Below are 15,971 nucleotides of genomic sequence, written 5' to 3'. Positions count from 1 at the left end.
TGTACTGAGATAGTATGATGGTAACAACCGTAAAGGAAATGGTGATTTGTGTATGTGTTCTGTCAGTCTCAGATACTTGAATGCATCTGCAAACAGTCTGGAATCTTTGCCATCTGCTAGTGCTGGAGAGGAGAGTCTGAGTGCTCTGCAGCTGCTCTATCTGACCAACAACCTTCTGACAGACCAGTGTGTGCCCGTTCTGGTGGGGCACCCGCACCTGCGAATCTTGCATCTTGCGAACAACCAGCTACAGACCTTTCCTGCAAGGTAAGCAAATGCAGACACTGGTCATTTCGGATACACAGCATGAAATCTGCATTTGCCAGTCTCCATTACAGTTCTCTTTCTGGATCCTCTTGCTTTATGTTGAGCAGCTTGGTGGTGCTATGATTCCACTAGTTGAATGAAGAAAATCTATACCCAGTTGATTATCAGTAACCAGAGAAATGGTAGCTAAAATGCATTTAATTCTTTGTTACAATGATTTAATAATAGTCTGAGAATTTTCAGCCTAGAAAACTACAAGCTTAAGAAATGCATTTTGAAAACAATTTTTTCTTTTCCCTTGTCAACACTGTTTTATGATATACTGTTGAGTCCATTAATTTATTCATTATATATATGTTTTTGAACACCTACTGTATGTCAAGTACTGGAAAAACAGTGGTGGTTAGGTTAGCAGTCTCTGTCCTCAAATAAGGTACAGTCAAATTGGGGAAATAGACAAGTCACAGGCAATTACAGTGCAGTGTAATAAATGCAGAATGTTAAAGATACAAGGGTAGCTAGCTGCACTGCACAGGGCCTAGGGCTGGGGTTGGCCTTCCTGGAGAAAGAGGTGAATAGTAGTTAACTACTAGTAGTTACACTATACCTATAAGAAAACATAAGAGAGAAATTTAATACTGTCAAAGTTTTAAACAGTGTCAGTGGAGAAATAAGTATCTTCCAAAATACATTTGATTAAAAAAATTTTTTTGGAAAATTTAATGTCAGAAGAATCCATCTAAACCATGAAAGTAGTCATTAAAAGTGATGTTTTAGAAAATGAAGACTATAGGGAAATGATATTTGACATAATTTGAATGAAATTATACATGTCATATAAAATTATATTATGATTGCTATAATTTGAAACTATATGTTTGATATAATTTGAAAACAAAACTATATTTTGATTCTAATTTTATTTTACAGATCTTCTTAGAAATGTGATAAACTTAGAAAAATTTATAAAGATGATAATTTTGTTAATGTTTATGAAATGAGGTATTTGGACCTTATATAGAAAACAAGCAGGATAAACTGGATTGCTTCCTTCAAAGAATTTGAACGGTGGCTTTTAATGTGTAGGTAGAATCTTAATTTCAGCATGTGATCAGATCTCTTGAAATCCTATCAGATAAATTCCATTGGCCTCAGATATGTTCCTGTAAAGGGGAAACAACAGACAGTGACAAATCATTGGTTTTATGAAGCTTTTGGGAGATCACAGATGGAATGCCCTGGAGCTGATGAATTCCTCCTAATCTGATGACATTCTTACTGGAAGCATTAAAAGCAGACTGATACAAAACTTTAAAACATCAAAGATTATGAAAATAGGTTAGAAGTAAAGATAAAAATTAATAGGAGGTTACACAAAATTACAGTACTCTGAATACAGATAATAAAACTAAATGGAATTTAGCAACAGTATGTTAAAGAAAATGCTTGTTTTATAGTGAATAATAAACCCACTGTCAAGTCATCACCTGAACAGTGTTTAATTACACAGGCACAGTCCAAATCTTCTGTTTCTTTTGGACTGCTTTCGGAATCCGGTATAGTCCTGGGTGCTCAGTAAGAGGCTGGCTGAGATAGGGATCCTGTGTTTCTGTTTATGGGTTAGATCCAAGCAAGGAGTAGGATAATAGAAAAGCATGAGATTTGGACAGGAGACCACTTATAAAATGTACTGTTAGGTGTTTTTTTTTTTTTTTTAAGGCAAGTTATTAAACAACATATATACCATTTTTTTAATTTAAAAAATATAATTTTTTATTGCATTAAAAAGGTCAAGAATACCTTCCCCAGACTGTTATGAGAGATCATCTCTGGTAGTAGGAATAAAGGACTTTTTTCTGTTCATCTCTACTTTTTAGGTTTTTTTCAATGAATATGCATTACTTTTGTAATAGGAAAAAACAGTTTTAATTGACTAAACTAAGTAATTAAAAATTATGAATTTTCTAGCAATAGAAACTATACATGGAAAGGGCAGGATATAAGTTTTATGTAAAACATAGACATGAAAATTCTGAATATGCATTTTATTTAGCAAAAGAAGTAATAGTAATTTCAGATTGGTGGTATTGTTGATTTATTTATTTTCTTTATTTTCCAAACTTTCCATTTTATAGAAGTTTATTATTATAATTTTTAATTAATAAATTATAAATAAGCCAGAACAATTTGTAATTATATAGATAAAGATGTTAGGCTGTCTGAAGATACTTTGCTTTCTGTGTAGAAAGCTTTGCTTAGTCCCACAGAACAATGCGACTCATTTATATCACAGTCACTTGCACATCGCTGTTATGCATAGTAAGCACTCATGAAATATTTACTTAAGATGAATTATGTTTATAAATAGAGAACTACAGAAATTTAACACTGAAAGGAATCTTTTTTTTTTTTTTTTAATTTTTATTTATTTATGATAGGCACACAGAGAGAGAGAGAGAGGCAGAGACAGAGGCAGAGGGAGAAGCAGGCTCCATGCACCAGGAGCCCGATGTGGGATTCGATCCCGGGTCTCCAGGATACCGCCCTGGGCCAAAGGCAGGCGCTAAACCGCTGCACCACCCAGGGATCCCTGAAAGGAATTTTATTGATGATTTAGTACACTTTGTCTATTTTACAGCTGAGGAGGTTGATGCCCACTGACAATAAATCCTGCAGTATCTTTCAGCCAGTTAGTGCCCAAGCAAGTACTATAATAATGTAACCATAGGCCAGCACTGATTTAGTCTCTTCTTGTAAGTCAAATAACAGGAAGATGTTCATACTCACAAGATCCAACAGCTGTAAGAGAAGCAAGGGAAGCTTCCGTCCTTGAAACCCAGTGAGAGACAGATTAGACTGAGACCCAAGGAGAGCATTCCCTTTGGGGAGCCATTCCCCCTGCCAGTGTCTGGCTGTTTCATTTTGACCAGCCCTCTGGCAGTGGACCAGCTCACCACTGTACTCTGTTTGTGGCTGCTGTAAAATTGGCTTGGCAGCTGCTCATCTTGAGTGTGGTATGCTCTGTGTTGTTTTTTTTTTTTTCAGCAAACTAAATAAATTGGAGCAATTGGAGGAACTGAACCTAAGTGGCAACAAGCTTAAAACCATTCCCACGACCATAGCCAACTGCAAAAGGCTTCATACCCTTGTGGCACACTCCAACAACATCAGCATCTTCCCAGAAATACTGCAGTTGCCCCAGATCCAGGTACTTCTGTGTGATGGAATGGGGTCCTCCTGGGGAAATGACAAGTATTTCTCTTCTCACAGAAAAAAATAAGGTGGCAGTTTGGGATCACAACAGATTTAATTGATTCCTGGGAAGATACTCTTTCCTTTGAGGATATTGTAGGGGACTATTAGGGAGTTAAGAATTCAGTCGTTGTGATGTATTTACTTTTGATTTCCCCATTTTCCTCCCAGTTTGTAGACCTAAGTTGCAATGACTTGACAGAAATCCTGATTCCGGAGGCACTGCCTGCCACTTTACAAGACCTTGACCTGACTGGAAATACAAATCTGGTTTTGGAACACAAGACATTGGACACATTTAGGTAGGAAAAATTTTGAAATTGAGTCTATATGTGCTGTTAGTTCCACCTGCCATGTATGGATCTTGTAAAAGTCTGTTTAAGGAATAGAATGAATTAGGCCATAGAGCCCCTCAGTTCTTTTATTTAATTCAGTTCTGGATAGATATTCTATCTAGTAGATAGTCCATTTATATCAGAACTCCGCATCATGGGTACTGCTCAGCCACACACTGAATATTTTTACATAGACATTTTAGGTGTCATAGATCACATTACATTACATCATCTCAGAGATGATGCAGGTTCACTCATTGTACCAAGCCTTCATTGTATCAGAATATTTAAGTAGACAATTGATTAAGACTTTGAAATCTTTGGATGTGCTTGGTTTTACATTGAGATTAATAGTATCAGTTGTCAAAATATTTGGCCCTATTTCTTCCTCCTACCCCTTTTCTTTCTCCTCCTCCTTGGCTGGTGGATCAACACACTACTTTCCTTTAGTCTCTCTGGAAATGAACCTTGGTCTGTCAACAGGTGATTTTATATAAACGCATGTTCCTGTTGGGATAGTTTTTGTGAAACACAGAAGCATATGCGGTCTAATCTTCCCTTTCTGCACTTCTCACAGCCATATCACAACCTTGAAAATTGATCAGAAACCTCTACCAACCACTGATTCTACTGTTACATCAACCTTCTGGAGCCATGGACTGGCTGAGATGGCAGGGCAGAGAAATAAGTGAGTATCTTGGCCATGGAGAGAAATTTACAAGGCAGCACCTAACATCTGATCTGATGCTACAAGCTAGGCCATCATGTTCTGTGGGACATAAACACATCATTGAATGCCAGCATCGGAGAAAATCCCTCAGACCATGATGGAGTGAGTCAAAAACAAGATGGGAATGCACAGACCACAGAATACCAAACACTGCCTCTCATGGCTAAAATGGTGACTGCTACATTCTTGACCAGTTACAGCTTTATCCACAGGCTAATCTTCTTTCCCTGTAGATAAGATTTACTGAGATACCCAACCATAGAATGGCTCCACTTTCTGACAGCATCTAATCTTGGTGCACTTCAGTAGACTTTCCCCAAAATGACCTAGCCAAAACCCAAATCCTGTAATGCGGATCCTTTCCACACTCTTACCTGTTCACCTCAGAATCCCATGGTATGCATTCTCTCTTACTGCAAGGCATAATAAACCCAGCTTGTTCCACCGTAGTTGTGGGCACACCATAGTTGTGCCCCTGGGGCTCTTTGGCTGAAGTGCGTTGACTGTACTAGTCCTTAGTCACTAAGGGAAAGCATTGAATCTTTCCAGCCTTTGGCAGCATTGCACAGCTCCTACCTACTGTTCTTGGCTGAAATCCCCCAGGTCTTATGACATCAGCTCTCTCATGTGCTACTTAATTACCTAATACTTTTTTCTTTTTTTTTTTTTTTTTTTTTATTTATTTATGATAGTCATACAGAGAGAGAGAGAGAGAGAGAGAGAGGCAGAGACAGAGGCAGAGGCAGAGGCAGAGGCAGAGGCAGAAGCAGGCTCCATGCACAGGGAGCCCGATGTGGGATTCGATCCCGGGTCTCCAGGATCGCGCCCCGGGCCAAAGGCAGGCGCCAAACCGCTGCGCCACCCAGGGATCCCCCCCTAATACTTTTTTCATGTGTAGATTAGAATTTACTACTGTTCTTTCCACCCTCGATTAATACTTTTCAAAGAAGACTCCCTGGAGAATAATCCTTTTACCATAACTTTCTTTGATGTTTGTTTCTCTCATATTTGTGTTCTAGGCTATGTGTATCTGCCCTAGCCGTGGATAACTGTGCAGAGGGGGTAGGAGCTGTATATGGCATGTTTGATGGGGACCGAAACGAGGAGCTCCCTCGCCTCCTCCAGTGTACCATGGCAGACGTGCTTTTGGAAGAAGTCCAGCAGTCAACAAATGACACAGTTTTCATGGCTAACACCTTCTTGGTATCTCACAGGTAAGCAGGTGGGTTGAATAATCCCTAACTCAGTTCTACTTTCGGAAAATAAATCTTGCTAAGTCAGAAGGTCGGGGTATAAATTTATAGGTACAGGATCAAGGTGAGATCTTGCTCCTTCTGCTATGACTGGTCTCTATATCAGCATGGAGGAATGTGGGGACTTTGGTCCTTTAAGATTTTTATTTATTTGAGAGAGAGCTCACGTGCATGAGTGGGAGGAGGTACAGAGGCTGAGGGAGAAACAACCCCCGCACTGAGCAGGGAGCCCAAAAACTTGGGCCTCCATACCAGGACCCTGAGCTCACAGTCTGAGCTGAAGGCAGATACTTTACCAACTGAGCCACCGAAGCACCTGGGGACTTTGGTCCTTTAGAGAGCCTATGAAGCCATCTCTTTTCCCTGTTGAACCCAGAGGCTGCTGAGGATCTGGAGAACCCAGAAATCATGTGTAGAAAGTTGTGTATGTATAAGTGCATTTTTACATTTAGGGGAAGGAAGATGGTATACACATTTGTGAGATTCGTCACAAAAAGCAGTGACCTTCAAAAGGTTAAGCACTGATCAGATTCATGTGTTTAGAATACATAGTATTGGGGATTTACCAATTAATCTTCTCAACCACTTAAGGGCAAAAACTATATATAACCAAACTATTGAAAACCTCTTAGTAGCTAATGGAGCGTCATGTACATCAGGTGGGCTGCATGAAGGACACGTGCAAATGAGAGGTCGAGGTCAGGATGGAATAGCCTGGAGCCCAAGCTGGTCTTATCTCTCATTATAACAACAAAGTGAAGATGTGGGGAAAGGATGCTATTTTTCAGTAATAGAATTGAGCTAGGAGCTTGGCAAAATAAAGAGTTTGGGAAAGAAAACTCAGTTTATGAAGCACCCCCAAGAGCTGGGCAGAAGTGAATCTGTCTTTCTCATACCATATCTTTAATTTTCCAAACAAGCCAAAGAAGTGGGTATTTTATTAGAAAAGTTTCTCAGAGAAATATCTCACTGTGGATCTGCAGTGAGCAAATGGGAGAGCTGGAATTTGCAACCAGCTCTTACTCATAGTATGTGCTCTGTGCTTAGCATTGTATGCTGTGTGCTAGGGGATGGATGCCATGTGTATGGAGATAGATAGGGAAGAGTGTGGTCCCTCTTTTGAGAAAATTACAGCCTAAGTGAGTGGTTCTCTAAGTGTTATTCTAGGAGCAGCATCCTCAGCATCAATAGGGACTTGTTAGAAGTGCAGATTACTGGACTAGCCCCTTACCCCTGAGTCAAAAACTCTGAATGAGCCCTCCAGGTGACTCTGATGTGCTGAAGCTGAAAAATGACTGAATGAGGTCACTGCAGTCCATGAGCAGACACACCCAGGAGAGGTAGAGAAAGATGTGTCTTCACTGTCTCCCCTACCCTCAATCTTTTTGTAAAATGTCTTTTCTCGGTCAGCTAAGTGTGGAAGGCAAAACTCTTCACCATCATCTCCTGTAGTAAGAGGCAGCCTTCAGGTGAATATGGGTGAGCCTGGCTCATAGTCCTGTGGCAGAGAAACAAGGAAATCATGGGCATGAAGGACTGCTACTTCTAAAACTCTGGCTACCATGTCTTTGTTTTCTTTTTTTTTCTAAACAGGAAATTGGGAATGGCTGGCCAGAAGCTGGGCTCCTCTGCTCTCCTTTGTTATATCCGCCCTGACACTGCCGACCCAGCGAGTAGTTTTAGCTTGACTGTAGCCAACGTTGGCACATGCCAGGCAGTCCTATGCCGCAGTGGGAAACCAGTGCCACTCTCAAAAGTCTTCAGCCTAGAACAGGACCTGGAGGAGGCTCAAAGGGTGAAGGACCAGAAAGCCATCATAACAGAGGTGAATCTTGCTCCCACTAGTTACTTCTGCTTCCCAAATCTAGTGAATGCTGTTCTGTGTACAGGCAGTGAAGGTTCATTTTCTTCCTATCAAGCCTTGTAAATTGTATCCAATCCAGATAATAGTACTAGAAGAAAATCTAACAAGTAGGTAATGACTAACAAAAAGAAAAGGCAAGTTAGAAACTAAAAATCCTAATTTAGGACCCTTCAGATGTATAGCTGGCATGTAAAATGAACGTAAATGTCTCCCTTGGTTAATTTCCAACTCCTCTGTTTTGTTATTCTAACCAGAAAAAGAAAAAATTCTACAATTTGACATCCTGTTCTGAAATGAAAAGTTTTTAAATATTTTAACCGTTTATATTATGTATGGCTTAGTATGCTTTGGTGGCTTTTAGGGTTTTTTTTTGTTTTTTAATAATGAAGCATCAGTATCTCTAGTAATTTATAGCTTGTCTCCTTTTTAGTAAAATTAGCACTACATTTTTGCTTTCAAAGAGACTTTAAACAATTGCATTTAACATTGTTTACTGCAGGGGATCCCTGGATGGCTCGGTGGTTTTGGCGCCTGCCTTTGGCCCAGGGCGTGATCCTGGAGTCCCGGGATCAAGTCCCGCATCGGGTTCCCTGCATGGAGCCTGCTTCTCCCTCTGCCTATGTCTTTCTCTGTGTCTCTCATGAATAAATAAATAAAATTTTAAAAAAACAAAAAAAAATCAAAAAACATTGTTTACTGCAAAGCAGAATTCTGCTCAGATACTTTGCCCATTTTTAATTGTTTCTTTGTTGTTGAGTTTTAAGAGTTCTTTGTGTATTTTGGATACAAGTCCTTATCAGATAAGTGTTTTGTACACACATTCTGCCACTCTGTGTCTGTCTTTTCACCCTTTTAACAGTGTTGTCTGCAAAGCAGAAGTTCTTAGTATGAATTTTTTTTTTAATTAAAAAAATTTTATTTTAGTAGGCTCCATGCCCAATGTGGAGCTTGAAGTCATGACCCTGAGATCAAGAGTCAGATGCTCTATTGACTGAGCCACGCAGGTACCCCAAGAAGTTTTCATTTTTATTTTATTTTATTTTATTTTATTTTATTTTATTTTAATTTTTTTTATTTATTTTATGATAGTCATCAGAGAGAGAGAGAGAGGCAGAGACACAGGCAGAGGGAGAAGCAGGCTCCACGCACCGGGAGCCCGACGTGGGATTCGATCCTGGGTCTTCAGGATCGCGCCCTGGGCCAAAGGCAGGCGCCAAACCGCTGCGCCACCCAGGGATCCCTCATTTTTATTTTTTAAAGATTTATTTATTCACAAGACAGAGAGAGGCAGAGACAAAGGCAGAGAGGGAGAAGCAGGCTCTGTGTGGGGAGCCCGATGTAGGACTTGATCCCGGGACTCAATCCCAGGACTCCAGATCATGCCCTGGGCCAAAGGTAGGCACTAAACCGCTGAACCACCCAGGGATCCCCAGAAGTTTGTACTTTGAACGAAGTCCCATTTACCAAATTTTTTTTTCTTTCACGGGTTCATGCTTTTGGTGTTTACATACTCATTGCCAAACCCAAGGTCACCTAGATTTTCTTCTGTGTTATCCTCTAGAAGTTTCATGTTTTAATTTAGGTCTGTGGTCTATTTTTAATTAATTTCTGTGAAAGATGTAAGCTCAGTGTCTAGATTCCTTTTCCCTTTTTGCGTGTGGCTATTCAGCTGTTCCAGCAGCATTCATTAACCAGACAGCCCTTTCTCCATTGAACTGCCTTTGCTCCTTTGGCAAAGGTCAGTGGACCATATTTGTGTGGGTCCATATTTGGGCTGTCTGTTCTTTCAGAATCCTGTGTAAGGATACCCAGAATAGATTCCACCCAAAGAAAACAAAACCAAAAAAAAGTACCGTTACAATGTGGGTTGATACAAAGAAGATTCTGGAATGCTGGGGCAGTAGTCTCAGGAAAGTCTTTCAGTCAAAACAAATGCAAGATAAAAGATAAGTTTTTGTTTGATTAATTTGTTTTTCCAGAATTTAGATAATGTTTTAGTTTTTCTTGGGGTGTCGTAGGCAAGCAGGATTTATTTTTATAAATATCAGTTTAACCACAGGCATTTATTGTTTGCTAAGCACTTGACTCCTATTATTTTATCTATTTTTCACAATAATCCTCATGAAGGAAGTCCTTTTATTTCCATTTTACAGATGAGGAAAATAAAATTTAGAGTTGTGACAAATTCTGGTAAATGAGAGAGCTAAGATTTTCACCCAGAGAATGACCACAACTCTGAAACAAATATTGATGGCTTTAGAGGTTTTGTATGATTTTATCTTGAAAAGAAATCAGTACAAAGTATTTGGCAGATGACCATTCCCAACCTGTGACCAGTATTACTCCTTTTCCTCTAAGTTTAGAATTATATCCGTTGTGACTTGATCTGCTATTCATTCCTGGGACAATCCTTACAGATTAGCTATATTATGCTATGGATTTCAGACTTTACTTTTCTAGGCTAAATAGCTTTGGAGATGTTTTATTTATGCTAAAGTTATGAAGATTCTCTTAGGGCAGCCTGGGTGGCTCAGTGGTTTAGCGCCGCCTTTGGCCCTGGGCATGATCCTGGAGACTCGGGATAGAGTATCACGTCGGGCTCCCTGCATGGAGCCTGCTTCTCCTTCTGCCTGTGTCTCTGCCTCTCTCTCTCTGTGTCTCTCATGAATAAATAAAATCTTTTAAAAAGTGAAGATTCTCTTAGCTATTTTCTGTCCCAACTGTGCCTTTAATGAGAAATAATTTAAGATTTTATTTATTTTTGAGAGAACGAGAAAGAGAGAGATAGACCCACACAAGCAGGGGTGAGGATCAGAGGGAGAAGCAAACCCCTGCTGAGCAGGGAGCCCTACGTGGGGCTCAATCCCAGGACCCTGGGATCATGACCTGAGCAACTGCTTAATGAACTGAGCCACCAGAGTGCCCCAATGAGAGATGATTTTTGGTGACCCACCTGAGTTTTGGCCTCTGTGAGAATACTGGTGATGGAGAATTAATGATAGTTCCGCTTATTGTTTTTCTAACAAATGTTTCTATATTTAAGGACACGCTGAGGCCTGTACTTCATGTGAGATGGAGGTGCTAAACTTTTAGCCACGTAATTTTTTTAACTTAGGTCCTGTGAACTCTTTGGTTTACTAACCACATGATATCTTGTCCTTTAAGAATTCTGTACATTCATTTTTGTAAGTCCACTTAAATTACAGAGAACTGAGGGGAAACCATATAACAAGTCTGTTTTCTTTTACTGTAGAGCCCTAGGCACTGTCATCTAGAAAGATTAAAAAAAAAAATGACATTGTTGCTTGTGTCTCAGAATTTGTATTCTGCTTCTCTCTAGGACAACAAAGTGAATGGGGTAACCTGCTGTACCCGGATGCTGGGCTGTACATACCTCTACCCTTGGATCCTCCCTAAACCTCACATATGTGCCACTCCACTTACCATTCAAGATGAATTGCTGATTCTGGGAAACAAAGCATTGTGGGAACACTTGTCATATACAGAAGCTGTCAACGCAGTACGCCATGTGCAAGACCCCTTAGCTGCTGCCAAGAAGCTGTGCACATTAGCCCAGAGCTATGGTTGTCAGGACAATGTGGGGGCGATGGTGGTTTATTTGAACATTGGTGAGGAAGGGTGCACGTGTGAAATGAATGGGCTCACCCTCCCAGGTCCTGTGGGCTTTGCTTCCACCACCATCATCAAGGACCCACCGAAGCCAACCACTCCTTCCTCTAGTAGTGGCATTGCCTCTGAGTTCGGCAGCGAGATGTCCACTTCAGAGGTGAGCAGCGAGGTGGGGTCCACGGCTTCTGATGAACACAACACTGTCGGGCTGGATGCTGGCTTGCTTCCAAGGCCAGAGAGGCGCTGTAGCCTCCATCCAACACCCACCTCGGGGGTTTTTCAGCGCCAGCCTTCTTGTGCAACTTTCTCAAGTAACCAGTCTGACAATGGCCTGGACAGTGATGACGACCAGCCTGTTGAAGGTGTCATAACAAATGGCAGCAAAGTAGAAGTAGAAGTAGATATCCACTGCTGTAGGGGCAGGGATCTCGAGAACTCCCCCACTCTTACAGAGAATTCTCCAACCCCATGTCCTGAGGAACATGCTAGAGGATCATTTTTTGGGATCCGAAGACAGAACAGTGTGAATAGTGGCATACTTCTGCCAGTGAGCAAGGACAGGATGGAGTTGCAGAAGTCCCCCTCCACTTCCTGTCTCTATGGAAAGAAACTCTCAAATGGCTCTATTGTGCCCCTAGAAGATAGCCTGAACCTCATTGAAGTGGCCACAGAAGCACCCAAGAAGAAAACTGGCTACTTCGCTGCCCCAACTCAGCTGGAGCCAGAGGATCAGTTTGTCGTACCTCGTGACCTGGAAGAGGAAGTGAAAGAGCAAATGAAACAACACCAGGAAAGCAGGCCTGAGCCTGAGCCCAACGAAGAAGATCGGACCGAGCTCCCGGAGGAGTTTGACACAGCACTGTAATCCTCCCCTAGGAGCTGTAGCATTAGGGAAGGCTGTGTAGTGTTGGGGTAGGGATCCTTCCAGAGGCACTTTGCCTCTGCATTTCTAAACCATAGCTGGGGGGGGGGGGGGGGGTGTAGAACTTGGAGCCAACATGGTGAGAGCTGTCAAGGTCTTGCTCCGGATAAGCTAGTAAACACCATCAGTGTTAAGTTTCATGTGTAACCTGCGTTGGAATTCCCAGAGTTACTGGGAAGAAAGCAGATGTTCTGTATCAGTCCTACCACCTGCCATTAACCCTTTCTCTCCTAGGATAATTTGAGAATTTGCCTGCCTGGGCAGGAAAGGGACTCTTTCTGTGGAGGAAATAACTGAAGACTGATTCTCTTTACTAATTGCTGCTGATGGATCTCTGTGACAGAGAAATCACCTTATATCTCAACCTAACTGATGGGATGTGATGTGACTAGTCACATGGCTTTTCATTCTTCTCTACGAGAATACAGCCTTTCGAAATGATGTTTATTGGAAATGTAGAACCAATCAAACAGATAATTTATGTATGTAATGTAATGAGAGCACTTTTCATTGACTGTGAACTTTTTATTTTTGAATCTGCACTCGAGCCAATCTTCTTAAAGGCAGCCCGGCACCTTTGTAGACAGAATGATCATCAGGTGTTGGAGCATTCTGTGAGGGTACTAGGAAGGGCCCTGGGAAATCTTTGAACTGTTGGAGGTCAGACTGGGAAAGCTCCTGAGAATCTTGAAGGGGTGGGATCTTTGAGGATGAAGATGGGGAAGGAGAGAAGACTAAGACTGCTTCCCCCAACCCCCATCAGAAAAAGAGAATTAACTCCTTGGCAAATGTGACAATTGCGAGGAATTGCCCAGCAGATCACCAGAGAAGTATCTGGGGACTGGCCTCTTCCCATGACGGGTGATGGGGTTGGCAGCCATCCTCCTCAGGTGTAGGACCATGGCGGATGCTACTCGCATCCAAGCAGCCTTGAGCGTAGCAGGGGATTCTGCACAGACTCAGGTGAATGAGAGCAGATGGATGGACAGAGCTTGTGGGTTAGACACGTCCCTTCTCTTAGTCCAGAGCAGAGGGATGGTTTTCTAAAGTGTCAGAGAGGAGTTGAGTTTGTCTTTAACGCTGAACCAGGGTACTCTTCTGGAAACTGCTTATCCACATCACATGGTTTCAGAGTACTGGGCTCAATTACTAATAGAAGAAAGACTTAATTGAGAAAATCCTAAGCTTACAGAAAACCTGGTTTACTGTATTGTTTGCACATTCCACATGACCCTAGCAAAATGCAGTTCCTTCCTTATTTCTGTTCTGTTGCCTTTTCCATTTAGAAGATTTACTGAGGAAACGAATCCTACTTATTCCTATAAAATTTTGACATTGCTTGATTTTACCCAGTGGGGAATGTGCTTTGAATTTTTAGAATACTTTCACAATTAAAAAGAAAATTAGTGTGGAACCATTAATTTGCTTTCTGAGAAACAAAATGTTAAAGATAGGGTTGAGATATATATAGATCTGTCCATCTATTTATATCTTTGAGGGGTTTTTGAAGTTTTTGTTAAAGCAATAGTAGGAAACCAGATGACCTGTCCACAAATGATTATGTATCCTCATTTCAGAGGCTCCGTGCTCGCACACAGGCACGCATGGCATGTGTGGTACACTCTTGGGGGGTTCCATACCACTCCAGCAGCTGTCTGACTTTGAGTCCTATATTGTCAGGAAAATTCTTGACTTCCCTATGTCAAACTACTGGTCAACTACTAAAAAGTTTTAGAACTCTGGTCTTGATTTGAAGTGGGGGATATAATGGTTCATACAAGGTTTAGGTGCCGTTAGAAAAAGGGGAACAAATCGTGTGTTGCTGCCCTATTTTTATATGGGGAAATGGGAGGAAAAAATGAAAGAGAAATGAAAATGAATAAAAAGCCCAAGATAATTAATAGTGACGGGTGATGTGAAACGTCTTGCTACCCAGACAGCAGAATCTCTGAGTTACCGAACACTGGTGCTGTCTGCAGAAGTTACTTTGGGAATGTACCGCTTTCATAGTATAGTTTCTTTAAAATCGTCCTTTCTCTCTGTGAACACTTTTCTTGTCTTTGTTTCCCACCCTACTTATTGGACATGAAACCCAGTTCTGAAATGACTTTACCAAAAGTAAATGTATTTACCTTTCATCAGAAGAACTCTAAAATTCCATATGTTCTTTTACGTGGTAGATTTATTTTCAAGAAACACTAGGTTGCATTGAAAACCTTTCATAGAAGCTGTACCAAACTAACCACTCTGTTCTCTAACTTCCTTTCATTCATTTCCCTCTATAATTACTCTGTATTAAGATACAGGGTAAAAAGGCCATAGTCCGTTACCAAAAATATCATACAGAACTCTTGACCTATAAGGTCATTTACAGTTGTGTGGTCTGATTAGGTTGTCAGGTGGTGAAATCCAGGAATCTGTCTCCAGGTGAATGTAATCTGCTTCCCAGGACTTTACCCAGAGGCTGTGTTCCCCAGGTGGGCAGAGTTCCATTGATCTCTGGCCCAGAGAGTCTGGCCTCTGCAGGATTCTCAGGTCTCTGTGAGTACCTCCCGTTTCGTAGAGAACTTTTAAGAGAATTTGTGAAAGAGGCTCCTTCTGGGAGCAGTTTGGGAGTCCCATGGAAGAAAGAAAAATACATGAGTCTTGGCAGCCATGGTATTCTTATTTTTATCCAAATGGATTGGAAGTATGTTTGAAAACTTGAGTGCCACTATGTCATTAGGAGTCTACCGTAGAGTTATTGAATTGGCGCTCCTACTACAAACGAGAGTGTTTGTACTACTACTGTAGAGTGTATGTGTGCAATAAGTTGATGAATTCATTTTCTTGGCATATGGAAGAGCCAACACAAGCAGCTTGGTAATCATTGGGTGCTATTATAGTTGTTTGTCGTGAGTGCTATTTTCCAGGAGATGGAGCCAGTTAGGTTTGGTTTATCTACTGACTATCAAACGTTGCTCTTCCCTTGTAGACCTTCAGCAAAAGCAGGTACTTGGAAGCCACAGGCTCACCTTCTCTATCTACTCAATAATTACTAACAAAGAGACCTCCATAAGGGAGCATTTGGCTGTTATCGATAAATGTACCAATTATTAAATAATTAGTCTCCAAGCCATTCGGTGATGCCTGCAGCATCACTAGAGAATTGTGTCGCGTCACTTTTTACTTCCCTCTGGGCGGGGCCTTTTCAGACTCCCCCAGTCCTGGAGGCAAGCTCATCTTTCTCTCTAGTTAGTGACTTTTGCCCCCTAGTCGGGTAAGCACTTCCTAGATTGAGAAAAGCAGCTACAGTAAACCCCGCTGTTCCTTTCATTTCGTGACCAATCACACATAAGCTCCTTGTATTCTCAATTTCACGCAATTCTCCCAGATGCTATAGAGTTTTTCTCACTGTTGCCAGTGGATATCATCCAGACAGTGAGTCCATATCTTACGGTTTTGTGCAATCATTGTTGTATTGTAGTCCTAAGACTCATTATAGTGTATTTTTGATATTTTTGAAATGTGTTAAATTTTTTAATTCAATAATATGAGCCAGAGCATGTTGCAGCAAATCTATTGTTTGTAAAAAATAACAATAATAATAAATTAAATAAAATGGAATATCTTTTTCATGGCTTTGTTTTAAAATGGAATACCTGTTATTTTATAAATACTTTATTTTGGCATGAAACTGTAATTTTCTCTAACCTTGTATACAGAATTAGTTTCTTAA

The 15,971-nt window shown here is 41.0% G+C and overlaps 1 protein-coding gene across 1 annotated transcript in view; it reads left to right on the top strand.

Annotated features, from left to right (window-relative positions):
- Nucleotides 1-15,859, top strand: part of PHLPP2 (PH domain and leucine rich repeat protein phosphatase 2) — a 77,260-nt gene extending 61,401 nt beyond the window's left edge. Inside the window, exons 13-19 of the mRNA XM_025426742.3 lie at nucleotides 67-267; nucleotides 3,313-3,475; nucleotides 3,691-3,821; nucleotides 4,432-4,542; nucleotides 5,604-5,798; nucleotides 7,431-7,662; nucleotides 11,042-15,859. Coding sequence (XP_025282527.1) covers nucleotides 67-267; nucleotides 3,313-3,475; nucleotides 3,691-3,821; nucleotides 4,432-4,542; nucleotides 5,604-5,798; nucleotides 7,431-7,662; nucleotides 11,042-12,196 — 2,188 coding nt within the window. The 3' untranslated portion in view covers nucleotides 12,197-15,859. The remainder of the gene's footprint in view (nucleotides 1-66; nucleotides 268-3,312; nucleotides 3,476-3,690; nucleotides 3,822-4,431; nucleotides 4,543-5,603; nucleotides 5,799-7,430; nucleotides 7,663-11,041) is intronic.
- The last annotated feature ends 112 nt before the right edge of the window (nucleotides 15,860-15,971 follow it).

The sequence above is a fragment of the Canis lupus genome, chromosome 5, assembly GCF_003254725.2.
Source record: "Canis lupus dingo isolate Sandy chromosome 5, ASM325472v2, whole genome shotgun sequence".
NCBI classification, from domain to species: Eukaryota; Metazoa; Chordata; class Mammalia; order Carnivora; family Canidae; genus Canis; species Canis lupus.
Note: the sequence above shows the minus strand (reverse complement) of the source record. Positions and strands in the feature narration are given on the sequence as shown.